Source organism: Pogoniulus pusillus, chromosome 35 (assembly GCF_015220805.1).
Source record: "Pogoniulus pusillus isolate bPogPus1 chromosome 35, bPogPus1.pri, whole genome shotgun sequence".
Classification (NCBI taxonomy): domain Eukaryota; kingdom Metazoa; phylum Chordata; class Aves; order Piciformes; family Lybiidae; genus Pogoniulus; species Pogoniulus pusillus.
The window spans coordinates 480580-503589 of NC_087298.1; the positions used below are offsets into that span (position 1 = coordinate 480580).

The 23010-nt window shown below is 58.9% G+C and overlaps 1 protein-coding gene across 3 annotated transcripts in view; it reads right to left on the minus strand.

Moving 5' to 3' along the window:
* Positions 1-23010, minus strand: part of EXD3 (exonuclease 3'-5' domain containing 3) — a 336064-nt gene that overhangs the window by 155109 nt on the left and 157945 nt on the right. For 2 of the 3 annotated variants that reach the window (XM_064171098.1, XM_064171096.1), the window contains 7 exons: positions 18921-19059; positions 17725-17938; positions 16570-16679; positions 14914-15124; positions 13179-13339; positions 10274-10444; positions 592-645 (listed from right to left, as the gene is read on the minus strand). In XM_064171098.1, the coding sequence (XP_064027168.1) occupies positions 592-645; positions 10274-10444; positions 13179-13339; positions 14914-15124; positions 16570-16679; positions 17725-17938; positions 18921-19059 (1060 nt within the window). The remainder of the gene's footprint in view (positions 1-591; positions 646-10273; positions 10445-13178; positions 13340-14913; positions 15125-16569; positions 16680-17724; positions 17939-18920; positions 19060-23010) is intronic. The other variant, XM_064171097.1, reaches the window with a different exon arrangement.

Here is a 23010-nt window from a genome sequence, read left to right on the forward strand (position 1 = left end):
CAGCAGGCACTGGAATGCTGCAGCTGACTGACAGCTTCAGCTTGCTCCCACCACTCTCTGCCCCTAGGTGTGGCTCCTGAAGGGCTCTGAGCACTTCGTGCTGGGCTCTGCTCTGGTTTCTGGTGTATCTACAGGGAGACCAAACCTCCACAGCCTCCACTGGGCCCCATGCTTGGTGGTTCCCATTCGCTCTCTTCCAAGCCTGAAGAAACTTCTCCAAGTGTTGAAACTAGGCCAGCATGGAGCCAGCCAGTGAAGAAGAACCTGAGACAGCAGGCAGGGGATCGAGCTGCCTTCCACCTGCCAGGGAGGCCCAGCAGGAACCTGGCAGGTTGCTTGGCTTTGATTTGCACCCCCACCTCCAACAGACAGCAGTCGCCCTCCCTGCTGCAGCCCTGAGCGTAAACTAAACCTCACCTCCAGCTCTGGGCATTCAGAGCAAACCTCTCAAGACCTTGCATGCAGTTTTTAGTGCAGGAAACATGAGCAAGCCAAGGCAGCTGCTGCATTCCCATCTGCCTGCTCACACTGCACAGCCAGAGGAGGCAAGGAGAGGAGGCCAGGAAGGGGCCAGAAGCTCTGAACACTCACGGTCTGGTAGGGCAGCCCAGAGGTCAAAATGACTCTTCCTTCCTGCCGGGCAATCTGGAAAAGACAGCAGAGGCAGCGTGAGCCTGGGCTGCAGCCACCCTGCGGGCCAGCCCTGCCTCCACCCCAGGGCAGCGTGGCTGGAGACACTCAGCCTTTCCCGAGCCTCCCACACCCCCGGGCCAAACCAGCTGCAGAGTCCTGACAGCAAGAGCAGCTCCAGGTGTGGCTCCCTGCCAATACCTGCCTTGCTTCAGCTGCTGGAACAAGCTGCTCCTGCATCTGCACTGCAGATGGCCCAGGGAGCTGATCCCCCCTGGAACAGTCCTATCAGACCCCTTCTGTCTGCTGCTCATCGTCTCAGGCTGGGGCTGCTCCCCCCGGCCTGGTTCTCAAAGCAGCCAGCAGATCTGCACAGCAAGGCACAGGGGAGAGGAGAAGGGCAGCTCAGGGGCTGATTCTAGCAAAGCAAGGCACCCAGTGCCCTGCAGCACCCAGTGCCCTGCTCCATCCAGTGCCCTGCTCCATCCAGTGCCCTGCACCATCCAGTGTCCTGCTCCACCCAGTGCCCTGCACCATCCAGTGCCCTGCAGCACCCAGTGCCCTGCAGCACCCAGTGCCCTGCTCCATCCAGTGTCCTGCTCCATCCAGTGCCCTGCTCCATCCAGTGTCCTGCAGCACCCAGTGCCCTGCTCCACCCAGTGCCCTGCACCATCCAGTGTCCTGCTCCATCCAGTGCCCTGCTCCACCCAGTGCCCTGCACCATCCAGTGTCCTGCTCCATCCAGTGCCCTGCTCCATCCAGTGTCCTGCAGCACCCAGTGTCCTGCAGCACCCAGTGTTCTGCTCCATCCAGTGTCCTGCTCCATCCAGTGCCCTGCTCCATCCAGTGCCCTGCAGCACTCGGTGTCCTGCAGCACCCAGTGTCCTGCTCCATCCAGTGTCCTGCTCCATCCAGTGCCCTGCAGCACCCAGTGCCCTGCAGCACCCACTGTCCTGCAGCACCCAGTGCCCTGCTTCACCCAATGTCCTGCTCCATCCAGTGCCCTGCAGCACCCAGTGCCCTGCAGCACCCAGTGCCCTGCTCCATCCAGTGTCCTGCAGCACCCAGTGCCCTGCACCATCCAGTGTCCTGCTCCATCCAGTGCCCTGCTCCATCCAGTGCCCTGCAGCACCCAGTGCCCTGCTCCATCCAGTGCCCTGCAGCACCCAGTGCCCTGCTCCATCCAGTGCCCTGCAGCACTCAGTGCCCTGCACCATCAAATGTCCTGCAGGCTGTGGAGATGTGCACAGAAGGATTCTGGCTCCTCTCCTTAGCCATCAGGCAGTGACTGTGCTGCTGCACAGCCCAAGAGCAGACACACAAATGAAGCACCCACTCCAGGCTGTGAAGAACATCCCCATTAGTTGATCACCTCCTGACGTGCAGCCTCTGCTGCTGCCAGAAGCCCTCTGCTCCTGGGAACAGTCTCTGCTGAGTTATCAGGGACTCATCAGCCACACTTCCGACCAAGGGACACCTTCCAAGCCTTTGCTGCCAACAGGAGCCACTACATCTGGAGCTGGAGCTTTAACAGGGGTGAAAATGTGTCTGATCTTCTACATTACATCCCCCAACCCCTTCACCCCCTCCTGCAGGAGGCAGTCAGTGTCATGGCTGCAGTGGTAGGGCTGCCATGAGAACCAGCACTTGGGCTCTGCTTGGCACCCTGCGGTGCCAGGGGGTGTGCACTGCACTGCCCTGGAGTCTGCTGGAAGCTCTCCCATCTTCCACTGTTCCCAGATGTATGCCACAGAGTCTCTGCTCTGGATCTGCTTTGAGAAGCTCTCTCTGGAGATCACTCTTTAACCCTGGCAGTGCACCTGGGGCCAAAGCCCTGCTGCACCTCCCAGGCTGATGCCACCCAGCTCAGCCAGGGCACGGCACAAAAAGACAACCCAAGGTCCTTAAGCTCTCTTGGAGAGCTCTTAAGGACCCACTGGACCTATGGCAACATGAAACAAGGGGCAGAAGGCTCTGAAGGCACAAACTCTGCAGTCAGCTGAGCAACCCTGTTTCATCTTCCCCATTCTGACCTCTCGGGTAGCTGCTTCCCTCCCTTCCCTCCCCTCCCTCCCTTTTTTGGTGAAGCCACTCTGGCTGCCAGCTCTGCTCTGAGAAAGCCACTGGCAACAACTGCTGCAGCATCTCCCTGCAGGTGAAATTGGGCTCCCTGCAAAATCAGCCCTTCCTCCCACTAGAGGAGACCATCTCCAAGGGCAGGGCCCTTGGCGTGGCAGCAGCCAGCCCTTGCTGCAGGCAGTGCCAGTCTGGGCTCCTGAGCAGCCCTGCCAACAAACCACCTCACGGCACAGCACCCAGACAGCTCCAGGAAGGCAGCAGCCGAAGTCACCGCGGGGGTTTGCTGACAAGAGCACAGAGCTGTGCCCATGTGTGCTGCAGGGGCAGGCTGAGGAGCTCACAGCTGGACGGCTCCATCCCGACTTCTGCATCCAGGGGTGAGGAGTTCAAGCTTGATAAACCCTCTTATCTAAATGGCTCTGCTGAGACAGGCAAGGACCATCAAGCAGCAAAGGAGGCAAGCAGTGACTCCTGCAGCACGTTCCTCTGCAACTGGCAGCAGCATGCAGAGCCAGGAAGGCCAAGTGCCAGCACCCCCTGGGCACAGCCAGGCAGGAGCCGTGCTGGAGGCCAGGGCACAACTCCTGCTTTTCCTCCAGAAGTAAGAGGAGGCAGCACTGGGCCCGTGCAGGAGCTGTGTGCTCAGAGATGGAAATCAGAGGGAAGGAAGGAGCACAGCAGCATGTTGGGGTGGGGGCCAGGGACTTGTGCTCCATCCCGAGCGCTGCAGAGAGGGCACTGGCCTCAGTTCCACAACCTACTGAAGAGATGCTAGCAGCTTCCTCTGCAAGGGGCTGGGACCTCCTGCCTGAGGTCTGGGTGCTGCTCTGCAGCCCTCAGCCTGCCTGCCTGCTCAGCCCTCAGCCTGCAGAGAGGAACCAACTCGGATGAACTACTGCAGGAGAGAGCTGGGAGGGCAGTGACTGAGAGAGGGCAGAGACAGCCCCTGTGTGCCCAGGGCAGCAGCAGGGACAGGATGAACCTGAACGAGGGCCAAAGGAGGACTCAAGAAGCAGCAGCACGAGGCTGAAGCTTTGTCACTTCCAGCCTGCCAAGGCCACGTGTGGCACAGCTGGGCAGTGCCACATGTCCTCCAGGAAGCTAACTGCAGCGTGCTCCTGGCAGGGCAGCAGCCCAGGAGTGGCTGTGACCATCCTTGCTAAGGCAGAGGTCACACAGAGATCCTCAGCTCAGGCCAGGGCCCACTTCAGGCTAAATGGGAGCAGAGGGAAAGCATCGAGGAGGTGCTGGAACAGAACCAAGAGCTGGACAGCTATGGCCACACTCAGCCCAGTCCTGCCGTGCCCTGGCTCTGCTGCTGGGCCTTCAGCCCTAGACTTGTGCTCAGCTGGCACAGAGTCATCTCCTGATGTGGCACCATCCAAACCCAGCACCCCAGCTGCTGCCCAGCTGCACCCAGGTCTCCAATGAACAATTCTCCCACTGAGCAAACCTCAGAAGTGAGGTCTTGATCTGAAAAGCTTTTCACCTGTCCTCTGCCAGTTGCCTGCAGAGCGGCGAGAGGCAGCAGGCTGCAAACCTGCAGCAGAAGCACAGGAGGAGATGAGGCAGGGACGAGCCTGCTCCATCGCAGGAAGCTCTGCTCACTGCAGTACTGGGAGTCTCCTTTGTGTTCAGGGCTCCAAACAGCCCGGGGCAGTTCGGCTCCAGGCACACACTGCTCTGACTGGTTCCCGAGCTCCATCCACTCCTCCTGGCCTCTCCAGCTCCCTGCTTCACCCGGAGATTTGGGGCAGTTGGTGTAACCTTGCAAGAGAACATTCCCCACCATGGGAGCTGCAGAAAGCCACTTAGAATCATAGAATCATAGAATCAACCAGGTTGGAAGAGACCTCCAAGATCATCGAGTCCAACCTATCACCCAGCCCTATCCAGTCAACTAGACCATGGCACTGAGTGCCTCATCCAGGCTTTTGTTGAAGACCCCCAGGGACGGTGCCTCCACCACCTCCCTGGGCAGCCCATTCCAATGCCAATCACTCTCTCTGTGAAGAACTTCTTCCTAACACCCAGCCTAGACCTACCCTGGCACAACTTGAGACTGTGTCCCCTTGTTCTACTGCTGGCTGCCTGGGAGAAGAGGCCAACCCCCACCTGGCTACAATGCCCCTTCAGGTAGTTGTAGACAGTAATAAGATCACCCCTGAGCCTCCTCTTCTCCAGGCTAAACAGGCCCAGTTCCCTCAGCCTCTCCTCATAGGATTTGTGTTCCAGGCCCCTCACCAGCTTCCTTGCCCTTCTCTGGACATGTTCCAGCACCTCAACATCTTTCTTGAATTGAGTGGCCCAGAACTGGACACAGCACTCAAGCTGTGGCCTGAGCAGTGCTGAGTACAGGGGAAGAATAACCTCCCTTGTCCTACTGGCCACACTGTTCCTGATGCAGGCCAGGATGCCATTGGCTCTCTTGGCCACCTGGGCCACTTCTGCCAGCCTGCTCCTCAGCAGCCCTCCCCCGGGGCCAGCAGGTTTGTCCTGGTGTGCAAACCGGTGCCAGAGGGGAGGGGAACTTTGCAGGCCACTAAAGCTGACCGAGGCACAACTCAGCTGAGGGAGCCCTGAGACCCCACCAACTTTCTTCTGAGGAAGCAGAGATCCAAGAGACTGCCAGAACCTTTTCTAAGCTTCTGCTCTGCTCCCGAAGGATGCAGTCCTCAGGTCTCCACAGCCCTGAAGACCACAGGGCACTTGGAGAATCATTTGCCACTGCTCTACCTGACCCTGCAGAAGCGCAGGGAAAAGAGGAACAGCCACTGAGACTCCTCCACCTCTGTCCAGCTGCCCACCTGGAAGGCCCAAAAGATAGGTTTAGGGTTCTGTGCAAAGAGAAGGCTGCAGAAGGCAGGCTGGAAGGCCTGGCCAGAGACACAGCAGGCACAGGATGTGATTTAAGCGAGGAAAAATGCCTGAGCTGGCCAGAGCAGGTTGCTTGTAGGAGGGAGTGCAGATGCGGAGGGCGAAGAGCTCAGCTAGCGGCAGCTGCACGCACAGAGCGATCACAGAGGTGGAATCTCCACACTGCACACCAGATGGAGAAGAGAAGGCTCTGGGGAGACCTAACAGTGACCTGCCAGCACCTGAGGGGGGCTGTGAGAAGGCTGCAGAGAGACTGTGTGCAGAGGCCTGCAGGGGCAGGACCAGAGGCAATGGTTTGGAATGAGAGCAGAGCAGATTGAGATTGGATGTGAGGAGCAAGTTCTGCACCAGGAGGCTGCTGGAGCACTGCAGCAGCTTGCCCAGGGAGGTGCTTGAGGACTGGAGATGTTCAAGGTGAGTCTGGACAGGGCTGTGGGCAGCCTGCTGTAGGATGTCCCTGCTGAGTGCAGGGCTTGGAGTGGCTGAGCTTTGGAGGTCCCTTCCAGTCCAACCCATCTGTGATTCCACGGAGCTGTTCTTTGCCTCGGGCTGGAGGCAGAGGTCCTGCTGAGGAGTGCTGGATGCACACAGCCTCCTCGGGCTGGGGCCAGGTGAGCCACGGCCCAGAGCCTCCTGCCCGAGGTGCAGCACTGAGCAGTGCTGCCAGGTGAGGCCACGGCCCAGGGGCAGCACCTGGTGAATCCCATTGCTGGCTGCAGAGGCTGCTGAGGGCAGGGGAAGGAGCTTGTCCAGCACACCTGGTACCAATCCTGTCCCAGCTGTGCACCTCCTCTGCCAGGCACTGGTGTGCATCCTGCTGCAGCAGCCAGGACATGGTCATCACACAGCAAAACCACCCCTGCCAGCCACCAAAGGAGAGGGATTGGGCAGTGACCTGGCACCTGCCCTTGGGCACGAGGCTGCTGCTCCCACAGGGGCTGGTGCTCCTGAACAGAGGCTAAGGGTGTTCGTCAGGATGGACCATCAGAAGGAGAGCTGTGACCTGAGGCATTTCCAGCATGAATGTCTTCTGGTTCTCCTCTTTTACAGCTTCTCTGCTGGCTCTAATCACTTCTCCAGTCAGCTCCTCACTAAACCCCACAGAACACACACAACACAAACTGCAGGGTGGGGCTGGAAGGGACCTCTGGAGCTCATCCAGTCCAAGCCCTGCTCCATCAGGGCACCCACAGCAGCTTGCCCAGCAGCACAATGACCAGGGGGGGTTGGAAGCTCTCCAGAGCAGGAGACTCCACAACCTCTCTGGGCAGCCTGCTCCAGGCCTCCAGCACCCTCACACCAAACAACTTTCTCCTCCTGCTCAGATGGAACTTCCTGGGTTCCAGTTGGTGCCCATTACCTCTTACCTCCTGGGCACCACTGGAAGAGTGTGGCCCCATCCCCTTGCTCCCCACCCTCGAGTCCTCCTGAGCCCCTCTGGGGCTGCTCTTCTCCAGGCTCAACAGCCTCAGGGCTCTCTGCTCCTCTCAGAGCTGCTCCAGGCCCCTCAGCATCTTTGCAGCCTCCCCTGGATTGTCTCCAGCAGTTCTCTGTCTGTCTTGAACTGAGGAGCCCAGAACTGGACTCAGTGCTCCAGATGTGACCTCACTCAGCCACAGCAGCTAAACAGGGACAAACAAGTGGGGGACACCACCTGTGGTTTCAGAGGTCCTGCTCTCAGAGGCCAGCAGATCTGTGGCTGCAGATCTGGCATGGGAACCTCAGCGTGGGGGCTGTTGGCCAACAGCAGCAGCACGACACAAGGCAGGCCACAGGCACCAACCTGATCTCCTTTTATGATCAGGTTCCTGCCTGGTGAGTGTGGGGCAGGCTGTGCATGGAGTCTGCCTGGACTGCAGCAAAGCCTTCCACACTGTCTGCCACGAGAAGCTCCTGGCCAAGCTGGCAGCTCCTGGCTTGGACAGATTCACTCTGTGCTGGGTGAGGAACTGCCTGGATGGCAGAGCCCAGAGAGTGGTGGTGAATGGTGCCACATGCAGCTGGCAGCTGTCACTGGTGGTGTGCCCCAAGGATCAGTGCTGGGCACAGTCCTGTTCAATATCTTTATTGATGATCTGGATGAGGGGATTGAGTCCAGCATCAGTAAGTTTGCAGATGACACCAAGCTAGGAGCAGCTGTGGAGCTGTTGGAGGGTAGGAGAGCCCTGCAGAGGGACCTGGCCAGGCTGCATGGGTGGGCAGAGGCCAATGGCATGAGACTGAACAAGGCCAAGTGCAGGTTCTGCACTTTGGCCACAACAACCCCAAGCAGCACTACAGGCTGGGGCCAGAGTGGCTGAGAGCAGCCAGGAGGAAAGCGAGCTGGGGGTACTGGGAGAGAGGAGCTGCAGAGGAGGCAGCAGTGCCCAGGTGGGCAGCAGAGCCAATGGCATCCTGGCCTGCATCAGGAACAGTGTGGCCAGCAGGACAAGGGAGGTTCTTCTGCCCCTGTGCTCAGCACTGCTCAGGCCACACCTTGAGTGCTGTGTCCAGTTCTGGGCTCCTCAGTTCAAGAGAGATGTTGAGGTGCAGGAAGGTGTTTGGAGAAGGGCAGCAAGGCTGGGGAGGGGCCTGGAACACAAACCCTATGAGGAGAGGCTGAGGGAGCTGGGGGTGTTTAGCCAAGAGGAGGCTCAGGGCAGAGCTCATTGCTGTCTACAACTACCTGAAGGGAGATTGTAGCCAGGTGGGGAGTGGCCTGTGCCAGGGCAGGTCTAGGCTGGATGTGAGGAGGAAGTTGTTGTCAGAGAGAGTGGGCATTGGAATGGGCTGCCCAGGGAGGTGGTGGAGTCACTGTCCTTGGAGGTGTTGAAGCAAAGCCTGGATGAGGCACTTAGTGCCATGGTCTGGGTGACTGATAGGGCTGGGGGCTAGGCTGGACTGGCTGAGCTTGATTCTATGATTCTATGATTGTATGATTTTTTGTGGAAGCAGTCACTGCCACAGGCCTGGCAGAGAAAGTGAACCCAACCACTGCTGCCCAAGCACAACCTCCAAAGCTCCCAGGTTTGATCTCAAGCAGCAGAGGGTGAAGGCCAAGAGCCAAGTGCCTGCCATGTGCCTGCCAACTGCGCAGTCACTGAGGAGCAGGGGGAGCGAGAGGAAGACAGAGCAGAGGGCAGCCGAGGGAGGAGATCTTGGCACAGATGTGTGACACCACTGCAGAAGTGCTTCAGCGAGGCACGACCCTGGCTGCACCCCCCTGGCTGCTGGGGCTGGCACAGCGTGAGGCTGGCACAACACCCAGGCTCTGCCCTGCCTTCAGCCAGCGCGACCCAAACCTTCCCCTGCCGCAGGGTGGTCCCCGCTCGACCTTCATGAAAGCAGGACTAATCCCCTCTGAAGCTGGGTGGGAGGACTCGTTTTTGTCCTTGGCTACCCAAGCACTGATCAAAGGCTCTGCAGTACAGTAGCACTGCAAGGGCTGGTGGCAGTGGCAGGATGTTTGTCCAGTCACCATAGCAAGAGCAACGCCAAACATCCTGTCCCCAGCGATAAGGTACGGCCGGGAGCGGAGAGGCTGCGGGGGGAGGCAGCCAGGACGGCTCTGTCTGAGGGACTTGTGCAAGTCTGGCAGAGAGGAGATGCTAATTCCTTCTGCAGGAGCTCGAGCCTGCACAGCAGACAGCTGTAGAGGAAACATCCTGTGCACAGCCTGGCTGAGCACTGCACACCAGAGCCACGCACTGCTCCAGTCCTGGCGCCGCAGGAAGGTGTCTGAGATGGAGGAGCAGGAGCCAGACCACTGAGAGGGCGAGGAGCAAGGCTGCTATGGAGGCAAGGTCAATGTCCCTTGTCCCCCTGCGTGCTACAGATTCTTCCCTACCCAAGTACTTCACTGCAAGTTGTGGCTGATCACCTTTGAGTCATCTCAATTTATTAGAGACCTTTTCCCTCACACTGAGCAGCCACCCCTCAGTGGTGGCACCAGGCAGTGCCCTCTCTGAAGCCCAAACTGGAGCCCATTAGAAGCTTAAGTGAATTTTGGGTTCCTTTCTCTGACTTTTGGCCTATGGCAAACACTCCACCTCCTGCTCAGCAGGCACTTGAGACTGCAGGTCACTTCTCTACACTCTGCTGCTGTTCTTCCAGGGACCTGGAGCATCCTGGCTGTCAATGACACAAACAGACACAAAGCAGGTGTGAGAGGGCAGCACCCCCTGCTCCCCTCCTCCCTGCTGGTGATTAAGAACCATGTCCACACACCACTGCAGGAGCCAGCTCGTGCCAGCTGCTACGTGGCACAGGTCCTCAGAGTGAAGCAGAGAGCTGGGTCTCAGTGCAGGCACAGGAGGAAGCACACTCTGGGCAGCCTCTGCCAGCTCTGCCTGCTCTGAGCAAGGCACTACCCAGCAGGGCTGCCTCGTGGAGTGTGCCTGGCAGCTCTGAGGGCACAGACACAGGGGCAGGACTGGCAGCTCCAAGGGCACAGACACAGGGACAGGACTAACCTCAGCAGCCTCAGTGAGGCTGGCAGCTCTGAGGGCACAGACACAGGGGCAGGACTCACCTCTGCAGCCTCAGTGAGGCTGGCAGCTCTGAGGGCACAGACACAGGGGCAGGACTCACCTCTGCAGCCTCAGTGAGGCTGGCAGCTCTGAGGGCACAGACACAGGGGCAGGACTAACCTCAGCAGCCTCAGTGAGGCTGGCAGCTCCGAGGGCACAGACACAGGGGCAGGACTCACCTCTGCAGCCCTCCTGTGCTCGTCCTGGTTCTGCAGCATGCAGACGTCCACGCCCAGGCAGCGCAGGTAGCGCCCCAGGCCCTGCAGCATGTTGTCACAGACCACGCTGAACTCCCGGGGGCACAGGGCAGCAGGGGCACACAGGCTGGCCTGCCTGGCTCCTTGGCACTGCTACAAAAGGCAAGAGGTCTGTAAGCAGCAGAGCAGAAGGCTGTTTCCAGTGCATTTGTGCCTTGCCCAATCCAGCTGCCCCTTTCCAGCCCTCGCACAGGTCCCCCCATGCCCTGCACACCTCCAGCTCCTCCTGACGTCCCTTCTGCATTGGCCACCTGCCACCTGGGCAGGAGGCTGCACACCATGGGGCTCACTCTGAATGAGCCATGCACTCACTGGCCACCCAAAGTGAGCATCTGCAGCCTTTCCCTGGAGAAATGCCAGCCTGGCCTCCTGTGCCCTACAGAGACATCTCCAGGCACTCACAGAACTTATCTCTGGGAGTCTCTCCTCAGTTCCCTTATCAAATCAGGCTGCAATCAATATCCGTGTGCCAGAGCCATGCCTTGGGCAGGGCATCTGACAGACAGGGGGAGAAACAGGTAGACAAAGCAACCACATCAGCTTTGGTATCTGTGGAAGGGTAAAAGCAGGCAGTGCCTGGAATCTGCTTGTGTGATTCAGCTGTCTGCTGCTGGGGCAGCTCCTGCGTGTGGAGGTTCTGCCGTTGAGAGGCTAAATTCATGGAGAAGGGAAGCTGCTAAGGAACTTCCAGCATTGGCTTTTGCCTCCAGGAACTTGGATGGGGTGGGATGGCTGAAGGGCACAGCTACCACCTCTGCAGGGCAAAGAGCTTCTGCAGCACAGATGAGCTGTGAGCTGCAGACAGCCTGGCACACCCTGCAGATGCACCTGGGCTGCCCACCTGAAGTGGCTGAGACCCAAGAGCTCCACCTGTGTGGTGCTGCACCCCCCAGACACTGTTGCATGCATTGGGTGGACTGGACTGTCCCTGGCCCCTGAAGGCAGCCTGCTGGGTGCAGCTGTGCCCCAGGGCAGCAGAGTGCTGTGACTACAGTTGGAGCTGCCCCCTCGGTGCAGAGCTAGTTGGAAGACACTAACCCTGTGCTGCTGCTTCTGTCCAAACAGCTGGAAAGGAGCAGCAGCTGGCTCCTAGCTCCCAGTGTTTATCCAATGGCCAGCAATGTCACATGGAGCTTTTTTCTCACGTTTCATGCCAGCAGAGAGCTAAAAACTTATAAAGGAGAATAATGTCATTAGCCCCACTTCAGAGTGGAGCAGGAAGCAGTGGGAAGGAGATCCTGGAGTCACACAGGACACAGAGGCAGCAGAAGCCTGAGGTCCTGAGTCCCAGTCCAGGTTTTACCAACGGCCCCTGGGTGAGTGAGCCTGGCTGCAGGGAGCACAGCTGACCCCTGAGTTCACAAGGTAATTCAAGCCCCGAGCACTCACTTCTCCCATCTCTGGGAGCAGCCAGGCAGGTCTGTGGTAACTCACAACATTCCCACAGAGAGCTGAGCAGCTTTGTGCTCTGCCTGCCTGCTGGGGTGCTGCACATGTGCACAGTCCATGAGGAGGACCTCAGAGAGGGGACTCCAGCCACCAGCAGCTCAGTCCAGCCCTGCAGGGGACTTCGGGAGCTAAACACACCTTGGGAGTACGGAGGAGGATCCCCAGCCAGAGGGAGTCTTCTCAGCTAATAAACACAAGAGGATTCTGCTAAGGCCTTCAGAGGCACACCAGCAGCTGGATGGCTGCACTTTAACTGCAGGACTGCACCGTGAGAGAGAGGGAAGTCAGGATGAGAGAGCCACACAGCTCCGGGCTACAGCTGATGGAGCTGTCACCCGCAGAATGGGTTGGGTTGGAAGGGACCTTCAAGATCATCCAGTGCCAAACTCCTGCCATGGGCAGGGACACCTCCCACCAGCACAGCCTGCTCAAGGCCTCATCCAGCCTGGCCTTCAGCACCTCCAGGCAGGAGCAGCCACAGCCTCCCTGGGCAGCCTGTGCCAGGCTCTCCCCACCCTCACTCTCAGCAATCTCTTCCTCCTCTCCACTCTCACTCTCCCCTCTCCCAGCTCAAAGCCATTGTCTCTCAGCCTGCCACTCCCAGCCCTTGTCCAGAGTCCCTCCCCAGCTCTCCTGCAGCCCCTTCAGGAAGGGGCTCTGAGGTCTTCCTGGAGCCTTCTCTTCTGCAGGCTGCACAGCCCCAACTCTCCCAGCCTGTGCTCACAGCAGATCTTCTCCAGCCCTTTGATTATCTTGGTGGCCTCCTCTGGGCTCTCTCCAGCAGCTCCAAGTCCTTCTTGTGCTGGGGAGCACCTGAACTGGAGGCAGTGCTGCAGATGGCACCTGGAGCACACCATGGCACAGCACTGCAGGGGGACAGCAGTCATGGAGTGTGAGGTGCTGGGCAGGGAGACAGGGACAAGGCATCAGCTGAGAGATTGTTTTGAGGCATTGTTTGCTTTTAGCTTTGTCTGCTCCAGACACAATGAAGGAGGCACTCCCAATGTGAAACCAAAACACAGCAGCTCAGTTAAAAGCACCAGTAAGGCAGTCAGGCCTCTGAAAGCTCAGGCAAAGCCTAGAGCACAGAATCCAACCCCACAGCACTGAGGAAACATGGCAGAGGCATCTGGGCCAGCAGAGGCAGCTGGACTCTGGCACACAGAGCTGCACCCAGCCTTGAGAAGAGCAGTGAACACTGGCAGGGAAAGCTGAAGCAAGGCAGGTGAAGGAGTAAGCAGGGAGGGGAGAGGAAGATGTTTGCTGCAACAGTCCTGAGAACAGGCTGCAAGCTGGCATGCCACGGGAGGGAGAGGAGGCAAGGTGTCATTTGCAGGGGTCTTGAGCAATGTGCAGTGCTTTGAAGGTGTTTACAAACCTGTCCAGAAGGTGAGGCTGCCTCTTGTTTGTTCAGCTTCGCCCTGGCTTTTGTGCTTGGTTTTCCCACCAGACTCTTGGTCAGGTCTGAACTCAGACCAAAGCTCTCTGGATCCTTGCAGAGTTTCTCATAGACCTCCAGCAAACAGTATGCATCTGAAGCTAAAAAGAAGAGAAGATGAGCCTCAGGTGGTGCCATGCAAAAGGAATCCTTTGCTGATGCCAAGCAGAGTCCTCACCGCTGTAAATGCCACTGACTGCAAGCAAACCACAGGGGTCCAGCTCCTGCTGGGTCATACCCTGCACCCTGCATCACAGCCTAACACAGGACCAGAGAAGCACAGACCCACCTGGGCTGGAAGGGACCTCTAAAGGTCACCTAATGCAACCCCCCTGCAGCGGGGAGGGACATCCTCAACCAAATCGGAAGCATCAAGGCAGAGAAGCTCAAAGAGCTGCAACCTCTCTGCTGCTTCTGGTGCAAATCGTAGTGCACCATTCAGGCAGCTCCAGCCAAGCCATGCTGCTCTCCGTGGTCACCGAGCAGCGCCGTGCCCGCACTGTATTCCCACTGCCCAGCTCTGGGAAGCAGCTTCCCCACTGGGTGCAGCGTCTCAGGCAGTCTCCGCGGGGCTGTTTGCAGCCTTTCAGCTGCCCACCCGCGGAGCCGTGGGGCTGCTGCTGCAGCGGAGCTGCCCGCGGCCCCAGCCAGTTCTGTGGGTCCTGAGGATTAACTCCCGTGGGAGCTGTGTCAGCCCCAAGGGCAGCTGAAGCTAGCAAGGGCTGGCTCCCTTCACTGGGCTCTCCTTTGGTGCCCCTTTGATTTAGACCCAGGCTTCTGACTGCAGGGTCAGCAGCAGCAAACTCCTGGGGGCCCTGCACAGCACCGACTCTGTGCTGCGCCCCCTGACCCCATCCCTGTCCCTTGTCAGCCCTGCTCTAAGCAGCACTTCCCCCCGCCAGAGGAGCAGGGCTCCTGTTTCCCAGAGGCTGTCAAGTGAGACAGAAGGAAGTGCACTTTTGCTTTCTTTGCTTTCTCTCTCTTTCTTTCTTTCTTTCTTTCTTTCTTTCTTTCTTTCTTTCTTTCTTTCTTTCTTTCTTTCTTTCTTTCTTTCTTTCTTTCTTTCTTTCTTTCTTTCTTTCTTTCTTTCTTTCTTTCTTTCTTTCTTTCTTTCTTTCTTTCTTTCTTTCTTTCTTTCTTTCTTTCTTTCTTTCTTTCTCTCTTTCTTTCTTTCTCTCTTTCTTTCTCTCTTTCTCTCTTTCTCTCTTTCTTTCTTTCTTTTTCTCTTTCCTTCCTTCCTTCCTTCCTTCCTTCCTTCCTTCCTTCCTTCCTTCCTTCCTTCCTTCCTTCCTTCCTTCCTTCCTTCCTTCCTTCCTTCCTTCCTTCCTTCCTTCCTTCCTTCCTTCCTTCCTTCCTTCCTTCCTTCCCCTCCTTTCCTTCCTCTCTCTCTCTCTCTCTCTCTCTCTCTCTCTCTCTCTCTCTCTCTCTCTCTCTCTCTCCCCCCACCCCCCACCCCCCTCTTTCCCCCCTGCAGTGCTGTTCCATCAGCCCAGCTCTGCGGAGCAGGGGATTGCTTTCCCAAGGGCACCAATGACTGCAACCGCAGCCCTCCAAGCCAGGTCTGCCGAGGGCAGACAGCGCCGTGCTGGCTCCTCTGCACGGCGGCTACCTGCAAAGCATCTCTGGCTTTGCCATGCCGCCAGGGAGCAGGCAGGGGCAGAGGCGGTGCCCAGACCTGCGTAGAGGATCTGCTGCTCTCGGAGCGGTCTCCTCTCCCAGTTGGACATCTGCTGCGCCTTGTCCAGGGGCTTGCCCAGCACACGCTGCACCAGCAGGCTCAGCCCCTTCTCCGGCTGCCTCCAGCCTCTCTCCTGGGAGCTGTGCTCCGGGGACAGGGCATCAGCCTCCCGGGCACCCTTCTTCCAGTCGGCAGAGCTCTTCTGCAGCTGCCCAAAAGAAGACACAGAGCAGACGGTTACAAGGCAGCTCCCAGGGGTGGGGCCGGGCAGCAGCCCTATCGCCTCCATCTGCCGGCAGATCGAGTCCCCTTGTCTCAGACAAGGGCTGGGATGGCAGGAGATAGGCACAGCGTCTGCTGATTTGGTTAGCAAACACTCACTGCAGGGGGATCTGCGAGGGGGAAGTGCGGGCAGGCAGCACTGCATCAGAGCAGGGGGGCTGGGACCCCTCAGAGGCGTGCAGGGTGCTCCGCTGGAGGCTGCTGAGCACCGAGTCAATGAAAGAACAGCAGCGGCAGTTTAGCACCTTCCTCCTCCCGGTGCCCCTGGGAGAAGCTGCTCCTGCGAGGCCGTGGGCAAAGGCCCTTCCGCAGCTGGCGCTGCTGGGGTTAAAGCGAGGCATTAGCTGCTGGCAGCCACTCCAGCGCCTGCAGCACTTCCCAGGTTAAGCTATCGGCCCCAGGGATCTCCCTCACCCCAGCCACAGCCTTCAGCACACTCTATAAATCCTGCCCATTAAAATGCTTGTCCTCGACACGTCTGCAGGCTGCTGGAGCTGCTGTGTGCTGCCCCAGAGACAGCTGCACCTCAGCTGAAGGGAACTCCTGCGCTGAGCCCATCAGCAGCCTCGCTGCAAGCCTGCCTGCCGCGCTGCTGCCTCGCCCCGGGAAACCAGGGCTGTGCTCAGCAGCTCTGGCCCAGCTGAATGCAGCTCTGACTCCACTGCACCTGCTTTTGCCCAGCTTTCCTGCAGGCTGGGGAAAGAGGTAGCATAAAATCATGGAGAAGGCTTCTAGGAGCATCCAGTCCAATCATACTCTAAGTCTACCCAGGCTGGTGCTAACCCATGGCCCTCAGCACATCTCTGCCTCTCAGAAACACCTCCAGGGATGGGCATTCAGCCACCTCCCTGGGCAGCCTGTGCCAGGCTTGGAGAACCCTCTCAGTGCAGGTGTTTTGTCTCATGACCAACCCAACCTAAACCTAAACAGCAACTTGAGGCTGTCTTCTCTTGTCCTATCACTTGTTAAGAGGGAGAAAAGACCAACCCCCACCTGGCTGCAGCCTCCTTTTGGGAAGTTGTAGAGAGCCAGAAGGTCTCCCCTCAGCCTCCTTTCCTCCAGGCTGACCAAGCCCAGCTCCCTCAGCTGCTCCTCTCCAGCCCTGTTCCAGACCCTTCCCCACTTACCACTCAAAGCAACAACTAACAGTTGGATGTATATCAAGCTCTAACTCTTTTTGTTGATGACAACTAAATGCTCCTCTCTGCCCCCCCACAGTCACATTCCGCTCACAGCCACGAGTGGAAGAGGTCATTGTGCCATCTCCCTGCTGGTACAGCCCCCAGAAGACAATGCTGTGAGCTGACAGCAGCGAGGCAGGGGCACAGGCAGCAGGCACACGGTCACACATCTCCATGTGCTCATCCTCACTTGTTTGTCTACTGTGAGCAGGTCCACCACACCTCGTGCCTGCTTCTCTGTGTCTTTCAGAGCAGAGCATGTGGCTGCAAGGCTGCTGAGGTCTCCAGACATCCCATAGCCTGGAGAGGGAAAAAGAAAAAAGCCCAAATCATATGGCAGGAAAACTGAACCCAGAGCTGATGCCCCCCAGCTGAGTCCAAATGCTGCCAGCATCTGTCTGAGCGCTGGTGACAAGGCTGCCAGACAGGCAGCAGGGCAGGCTCCTGCCCCTCCTCTTCCTAAGGGACACTCTGGCAGAACAAGGGGGATCTTGAGAGGGCCCTTCCAACCCAACCCATTCTATGGTTCTAAGATTGGGAGGTGGATGGAAAATACTGATAAGGTCAACTTCCAATCAGCTGGGTTAGTGAAAGGCAGCTGTGGAAGAGGAGCTGCCCCCAGGTGTGGTGAGCTGGAGAGCTCTGGTGTCCAGCACAGCAGCTTTGGGCCAGGGCCAGCAGACTGGGGGGCAGACTGCCCTCGGGCACTGAAGGCTGGGTGCAGGTTGGGGTTTCCTGTGGAACTAAGACAATTCCAACCCCAAGAGGGGAGGCTAAATCAGAAATCCTGGGTCCCACCTGGACTGGGGAGATGCCTCCATCCTTTCCACTCCCAGCAGCCACCCTGCATCCTGGCATGGCAGGATTCCATGGGATCACAGTGTCACCCAGGCTGGGAAGGACCTCCGAGGTCACCAAGCGCAGGCATTTTGCCCACCCCATGTCCCCAGCACAGACCCAGGTGGCTTTTAAACACCCAGAGGTGGCACTCCAACACTTCCCTCGTTAAGAGGGACAAGAGCCCAACCCCCACCTGCCTGCAGCCTCCTTTCAGGGCGTTGTAGAGAGCCAAAAGGCCTCCCCTCAGCCTCCTTTCGTCCAGGCTGGCCAAGCCCAGCTCCCTCGGCTGTGGATCCAGCCTGTGCCAGTGCCTCCAAGCCCTTCCCATGACAACACTGCTCCTGATGTCCAGCCTAAACCTCCCCTGGCACAGCCTGGATCCCCAGGGCTGCCCAAGCTGCTGCCCTGAGAAGTGGGCTTAGAGAATGAGGAGCCCAGGAGCATGCAGGAGGTCCTCCAGGCAAGCTGGGTGAAACCCCAGGGCAGGGGCAGGAGGCACAGGTACCCAGTTTGGTGATGGCTGCGTCTGAGTAGAGCATCTGCAGGAAGTGGGGGAGCTTCTCCTCCTGGCCCTGGCTCTCAGCTTGCTCCAGGAGCTGCGGCAGGTCCAGCAGGAAGACCTCCTCCTTCAGCGCCATCTGCAGCAGGGCGATGCGAGGCCTCCCCACGCTGCCGAACGAGGGCCTCCACTCCATGTCCATGCCAACCACCTGCCCAGGCTGCCACACAGGAGACACCATCAGTGCTGGCAGCCCTCCCTGCCCACAGCACACCTGGGCAGCAGCCTCCAGGCACAGACACAGCCTGGGGCTGAAGAGCTGCCCACGGAGGAGGACTTTGGGGTGCTGGGGGTGCAAAGCTGCACAGGAGCCAGCAATGAGCACTGCCAGCCCAGCCCCAGCCTGGCCTGGGCTGATCCCCAGCAGTGTGGGCAGCAGGGGCAGGGAGGGGATTTTGCCCCTCTGCTGTGCCTGCTGAGACCTCCCTGCAGTGCTGGGGCAGCTCTGGAGCCCTCAGCACAGCACAGACAGGGACCTGCTGGAGCATGGCCAGAGGGGACCACAGCAGTGCTGGCAGGGCTGGCAGGGCTCTGCTGTGAGGCCAGGCTGGCAGAGCTGGGGGTGTGCAGCCTGGAGAGGAGGAGGCTGCAGGGAGACCTTGTGGTGGCCTTGCAGGGCTTCAGGGTAACTAGAGGAGGGCTGGGGAGGGACGGGCAGGGAGAGCAGTGAGAGGATGAAGGGCGATGGCTGCACACGACAAGAGGGAGATGTAGGTAACTGCAATGAAGAAGTTCTCTCCAGTGAGGCTGCTGAGACACTGGCACAGGCTGCCTGAGGAGGCTGTGGCTGCTGCCTCAGGCCAGGCAGGACAGGGCTTTGAGCACCCTGCTCCAGTGGAAGGGGCTTGGAGCTAGGTTACCTTTAAGGTCCCTTCCAATCCAAACGGTTCTATGACTGCAGGAGCTGCAGCTCTGTGGTGTGCCAGCTGCTACAGGAGGAGCTGTCACAGCACACCCCAGTGCCCTGCAGGGCACTCCCTGGCACAGTGATTCCCACCACACTCCCCAGGCAGCCCAGCCTGGAGGAAGAAGCTGATTTCCATCTGGGGAGGAGGACATCTGACGGCAGTGGCCTGCACACAGCCCTGCCAGGGAGTCTCTGCTCCTTGGCCCTGCAGAGAGAACAGCCAAGTGGCACTCACCTGCAGCACCTTCTCCCAGCACTGCAGAGTCTCCTCCCAGGTCTGCAGGAAGTGGATGTGTGCCCGGGGGATAGGGAGCTGGTAGTAGTCCTGCTTCTTCCTCTCTTCATCATCACCTCCTCCTGTGGCCTCTTCCGCCCTGCACAGAATCAGAGGCAACAGCTTTAGGCCATGCTAGGAGAGATCCTGGTCTGGAGGAACATCAGGAAGCCTCAAGCCCTTTATTTCACCCTGGCCCTCTCCTCATGCCACACAGTTCCTCTTACCCTCTCTTGCCTGGTGCATGTGGGGCAGGCTGTGGATGGAGTCTACCTGGACTTCAGCAAGGCCTCTGGCACTGTCTGCCACAAGCAGCTGCTGGCACAGCTGGCAGCTCCTGGCTGGGACAGAGTCACTCTGATATGGGTCAAGAACTGACTGGAAGGCAGGGCCCAGAGAGTGGTGGTGAATGGTGCCACATGCAGCTGGCAGCTGGCACTGGTAGTGTGCCCCAGGCATCAGTGCTGGGCACAGTCCTGTTCAATGTCTTTATTGATGATCTGGAGCAGGGGATTGAGTCCAGCATCAGTGAGTTTGCAGATGGCACCAAGCTAGGAGCAGCTGTGGAGCTGTTGGAGAGTAGCAGAGCCCTGCAGAGGGTCCTGGCCAGGCTGCATGGGTGGGCAGAGGCCAAGGGGATGAGACTGAACAAGGCCAAGGGCAGGTTCTGCACTTTGGCCACAGCAACCCCAAGCAGCTACAGGCTGGGGCCAGAGTGGCTGAGAGCAGGCAGGCAGAGAGGGCCCTGGCGGTGCTGGCAGAGAGGAGCTGAAGATGAGGCAGCAGTGCCCAGGTGGGCAGCAGAGCCAATGGCATCCTGGGCTGGCTCAGGAGCAGTGTGGGCAGCAGGACAAGGGAGGTTCTTGTGCCCCTGTGCTCAGCACTGCTCAGGCCACCCCTGGAGTGCTGTGTCCAGTTCTGGGCTCCTGAATTCAAGAGAGCTGCTGAGGTGCTGGAAGGTGTTGAGAGAAGAGCAGCAAGGCTGGGGAGAGGCCTGGAGCACAGCCCTGTGAGGAGAGGCTGAGGGAGCTGGGGGTGTGCAGCCTGCAGCAGAGGAGGCTCAGGGCAGAGCTCATTGCTGCCTGCAGCTGCCTGCAGGGAGGCTGTAACCAGGTGGGGTTGGGCTCTGCTGCCAGGCAGCCAGGGACAGAAGAAGGGGACACAGCCTCAAGCTGTGCCAGGGCAGGTCTAGGCTGGATGTTAGGAGGAAGTTGTTGTCAGAGAGAGTGATTGGCATTGGAATGGGCTGCCCAGGGAGGTGGTGGAGTCTGTGTGGCTGGAGGTGTTGAAGCCAAGCCTGGCTGGGGCACTTAGTGCCATGGTCTGGTTGATTGGCCAGGGCTGGGTGCTAGGTTGGGCTGGCTGAGCTTGGAGCTCTCTTCCAGCCTGGCTGAGTCTGTGATTGTATGATTCTTTCCCTCTGCCTGTCACCTCACAGTCTCTTTAGCCTGGCCCATTCTCCCTTGCTCCTCCTGGCACAGACATGTGTCCCACATCTCTCTTTCCCAGGACTGAAGCCCCTGGGGTGCCAGTGCTGGGCAGCTGTCTCCACAGCCAGAGCTAATAGTGCCCTCGAGGTTAACAGGGAAGCCTGAGAGCTCCACGGTGTAGCCTGCAGCAGAGCAGCCAGCCTGGGCCAGCACAGTGCCCAAAGAGCAGCTTCACACTTGCCCAAAGCACAAACTGGCTCAGAAGGAAACTCTCCATGCCAAGACCACCAGAAGGTGGGGATGGGTGAACCTGGCTCAGCATTTTGTGGTGCAATGGCTTGGGAAGGCTTTGCAGAGCTTCCTGCTGCTATCCTCCTGCTTCTCCATCATCTTCTAGAGCAGACGAGGCTGAGGGCAGAGCTCTTTGCTCTCTGCAGCTGCCTGCAGGGAAGTTGCAGCAAGGAGGGAGCAGCCTCTGCTGCTTGGGGGCAAGGGACAGGAGCAGAGGAAATGGCTCCAAGCTGCCCCAGGGGAGGCTCAGGCTGGAGCTCAGGAGATATTTCTGCTCTGGAAGGGTTCTCAGCCCTTGGCACAGGCTGCCCAGGGCAGTGCTGCAGTCTCCATCCCTGGGGGTGTTCCAGCAGCCTGTGGAGCTGTGCTGAGGACATGGTTTGGGGCTGGCCCTGCAGTGCTGGCTGGAGGCTTGGCCTGGCTGAGCTGGGAGGGCTCTTTCAGTGGGATGTGTTCTGTGATGCTCTGATCCCCTTCCCTGTACAATCACAGCATCACAGAAGGGTTCGGGTTGAAAGTGACCTCAAAGACCATCTAGTCCCAACCCTCCTGCCACGGGCAGGGATGTCCACACAGGCTGCAGGAGGTTTGTCCTGCAGTGCACAGGGATGAAATCAGAGAAGCTCAGAAATGAAGTTTCCAAACCTTCCCCCCCCGGGGGGGAGCCAACCAGCTGCATCCACAGCCTGCTGGTGCTGCCCTCTGCACTGGGGTCTGGGTGGCACCAGACAGAGAAGCTGCCAGTCTGGGTATGAAGGCCTGGGGATGCTGGGAAGGCTGCAGGGCTGAGCTGGCTGCTCCCCAGGCCAGGCTCCTGCACAGCACATTTCCTGCAGCAGGCTCTGAAGGGCAGCACTCTGCTGTGGGGCTCAGCCAGGTGATGCACCCAGGGGGAAAACAATCCAAGATCACAAACTTCTGCACAGTCTCCTCCCTCAGAGACTCAAAATGGTTTATTGCTGCAGAAGCCCTTCCAGTGCCCTGCTGCCCAGGGGCTGTGTGAGGGCAGCTGAGCAGCTCTCCCTCTGCAACCAGCCCTGGCTGTGTGAGGGCAGAGGGAGGGCAGTGTTTGGGTAAGATGTTTAATGAGGGTGTGCAGGCTCAGCTCTCCAGCAGTGCCCTGCCCTGTGGAGCTCAGCAGCTGCACGAGCTGTGCCCAGTGGCAGAGCAGATGCCACTGCCAGGCTGGTACCACCTTGCTCTCTGCAGTGCCCACACCCCTCTGGGAAGCTGCTGCCTTGTTGGCTCACTCAGTAATGCAGCCAGGCTCTGCCTTGGCTGCCAGGAACTTACAGCAGCTGCTGCAGCCTTACTGGACTGAAGAGGAGAAACTGAGGCACAAAGGTTCCACTGGCCTGTGGCAGCTCCTCAGGAGTCACAGTCACAGAATGGCTCAGGCTGGAAGGGATCTCAGAGCTCAGCTACTGCAACCCCCTGCCATGGCCAGGGACAGCTCTCACCTAGCTCAGGTTGCTCAATCCAGCCTGGCCTTGAACACCCCCAGGCAGGAGGCAGCCACAGCCTCCCTGGGCAGCCTGGGCCAGGCTCTCACCACCCTCACACTCAATAACTTCTTCCTCAGCTCCACTCTAACCCTGCTCTGCCTCAGCTCCAAACCATTCCCCCATGGCCTGGCTCAGACACCCTCAGCTGAAGTCTCTCTGCAGCCTTCCTGCAGGATCCCTTCAGGCTCTGGCAGCAGCTCTGAGGTGCCCCTGGAGCCTTCTCCTCCCCAGGCTGCACCCCCCCAGCTCCCTCAGCCTGTGCTCACAGCAGAGCTGCTCCAGCCCTGGGCTCATCTTTGTGGCCTCCTCTGGCCTCACTCCACAGCTCTGTGTCCTGCTGCTGCTGGGGACAGCAGAGCTGGAGGCAGGACTGGAGGTGAGGTCTGAGCAGAGCAGAGCCCAGGGGCACAATCCCCTCTCCTGCCCTCTGCCCACACTGCTCTGGCTGCAGCCAGCACTCAGCTGCCTGCTGGGCTGCAGGAGGCACTGCTGGCTCCTGGGCAGCTGCTCAGCACCCCCAAGGCTGTATCTTCAGGGCTGCTCTCAGCTTTGCTCTCAGCTGTGACAAAGCACAGCCCAAGCATGGGCCTTTGCTCCACCCTCACACCACAGAGGATTCTCAGAGCAGAGGATGTTTTTTATCTCTCTAGATGAAGAGTTTGTGGCTAAGTCACACTCCTGTTAGCCAACCCTTTGTGTTTTGAGGGCTCACACCTCATGCAAAACCTCCTGGCTCCCACCTGGCAGCTGCTGCAGCTTCAGGAAGGTGGAGGAAGGCAGCTCCAGCAAGGCAGCAGAGCTGAGCAGCTGCATGTCCCAGCCAGC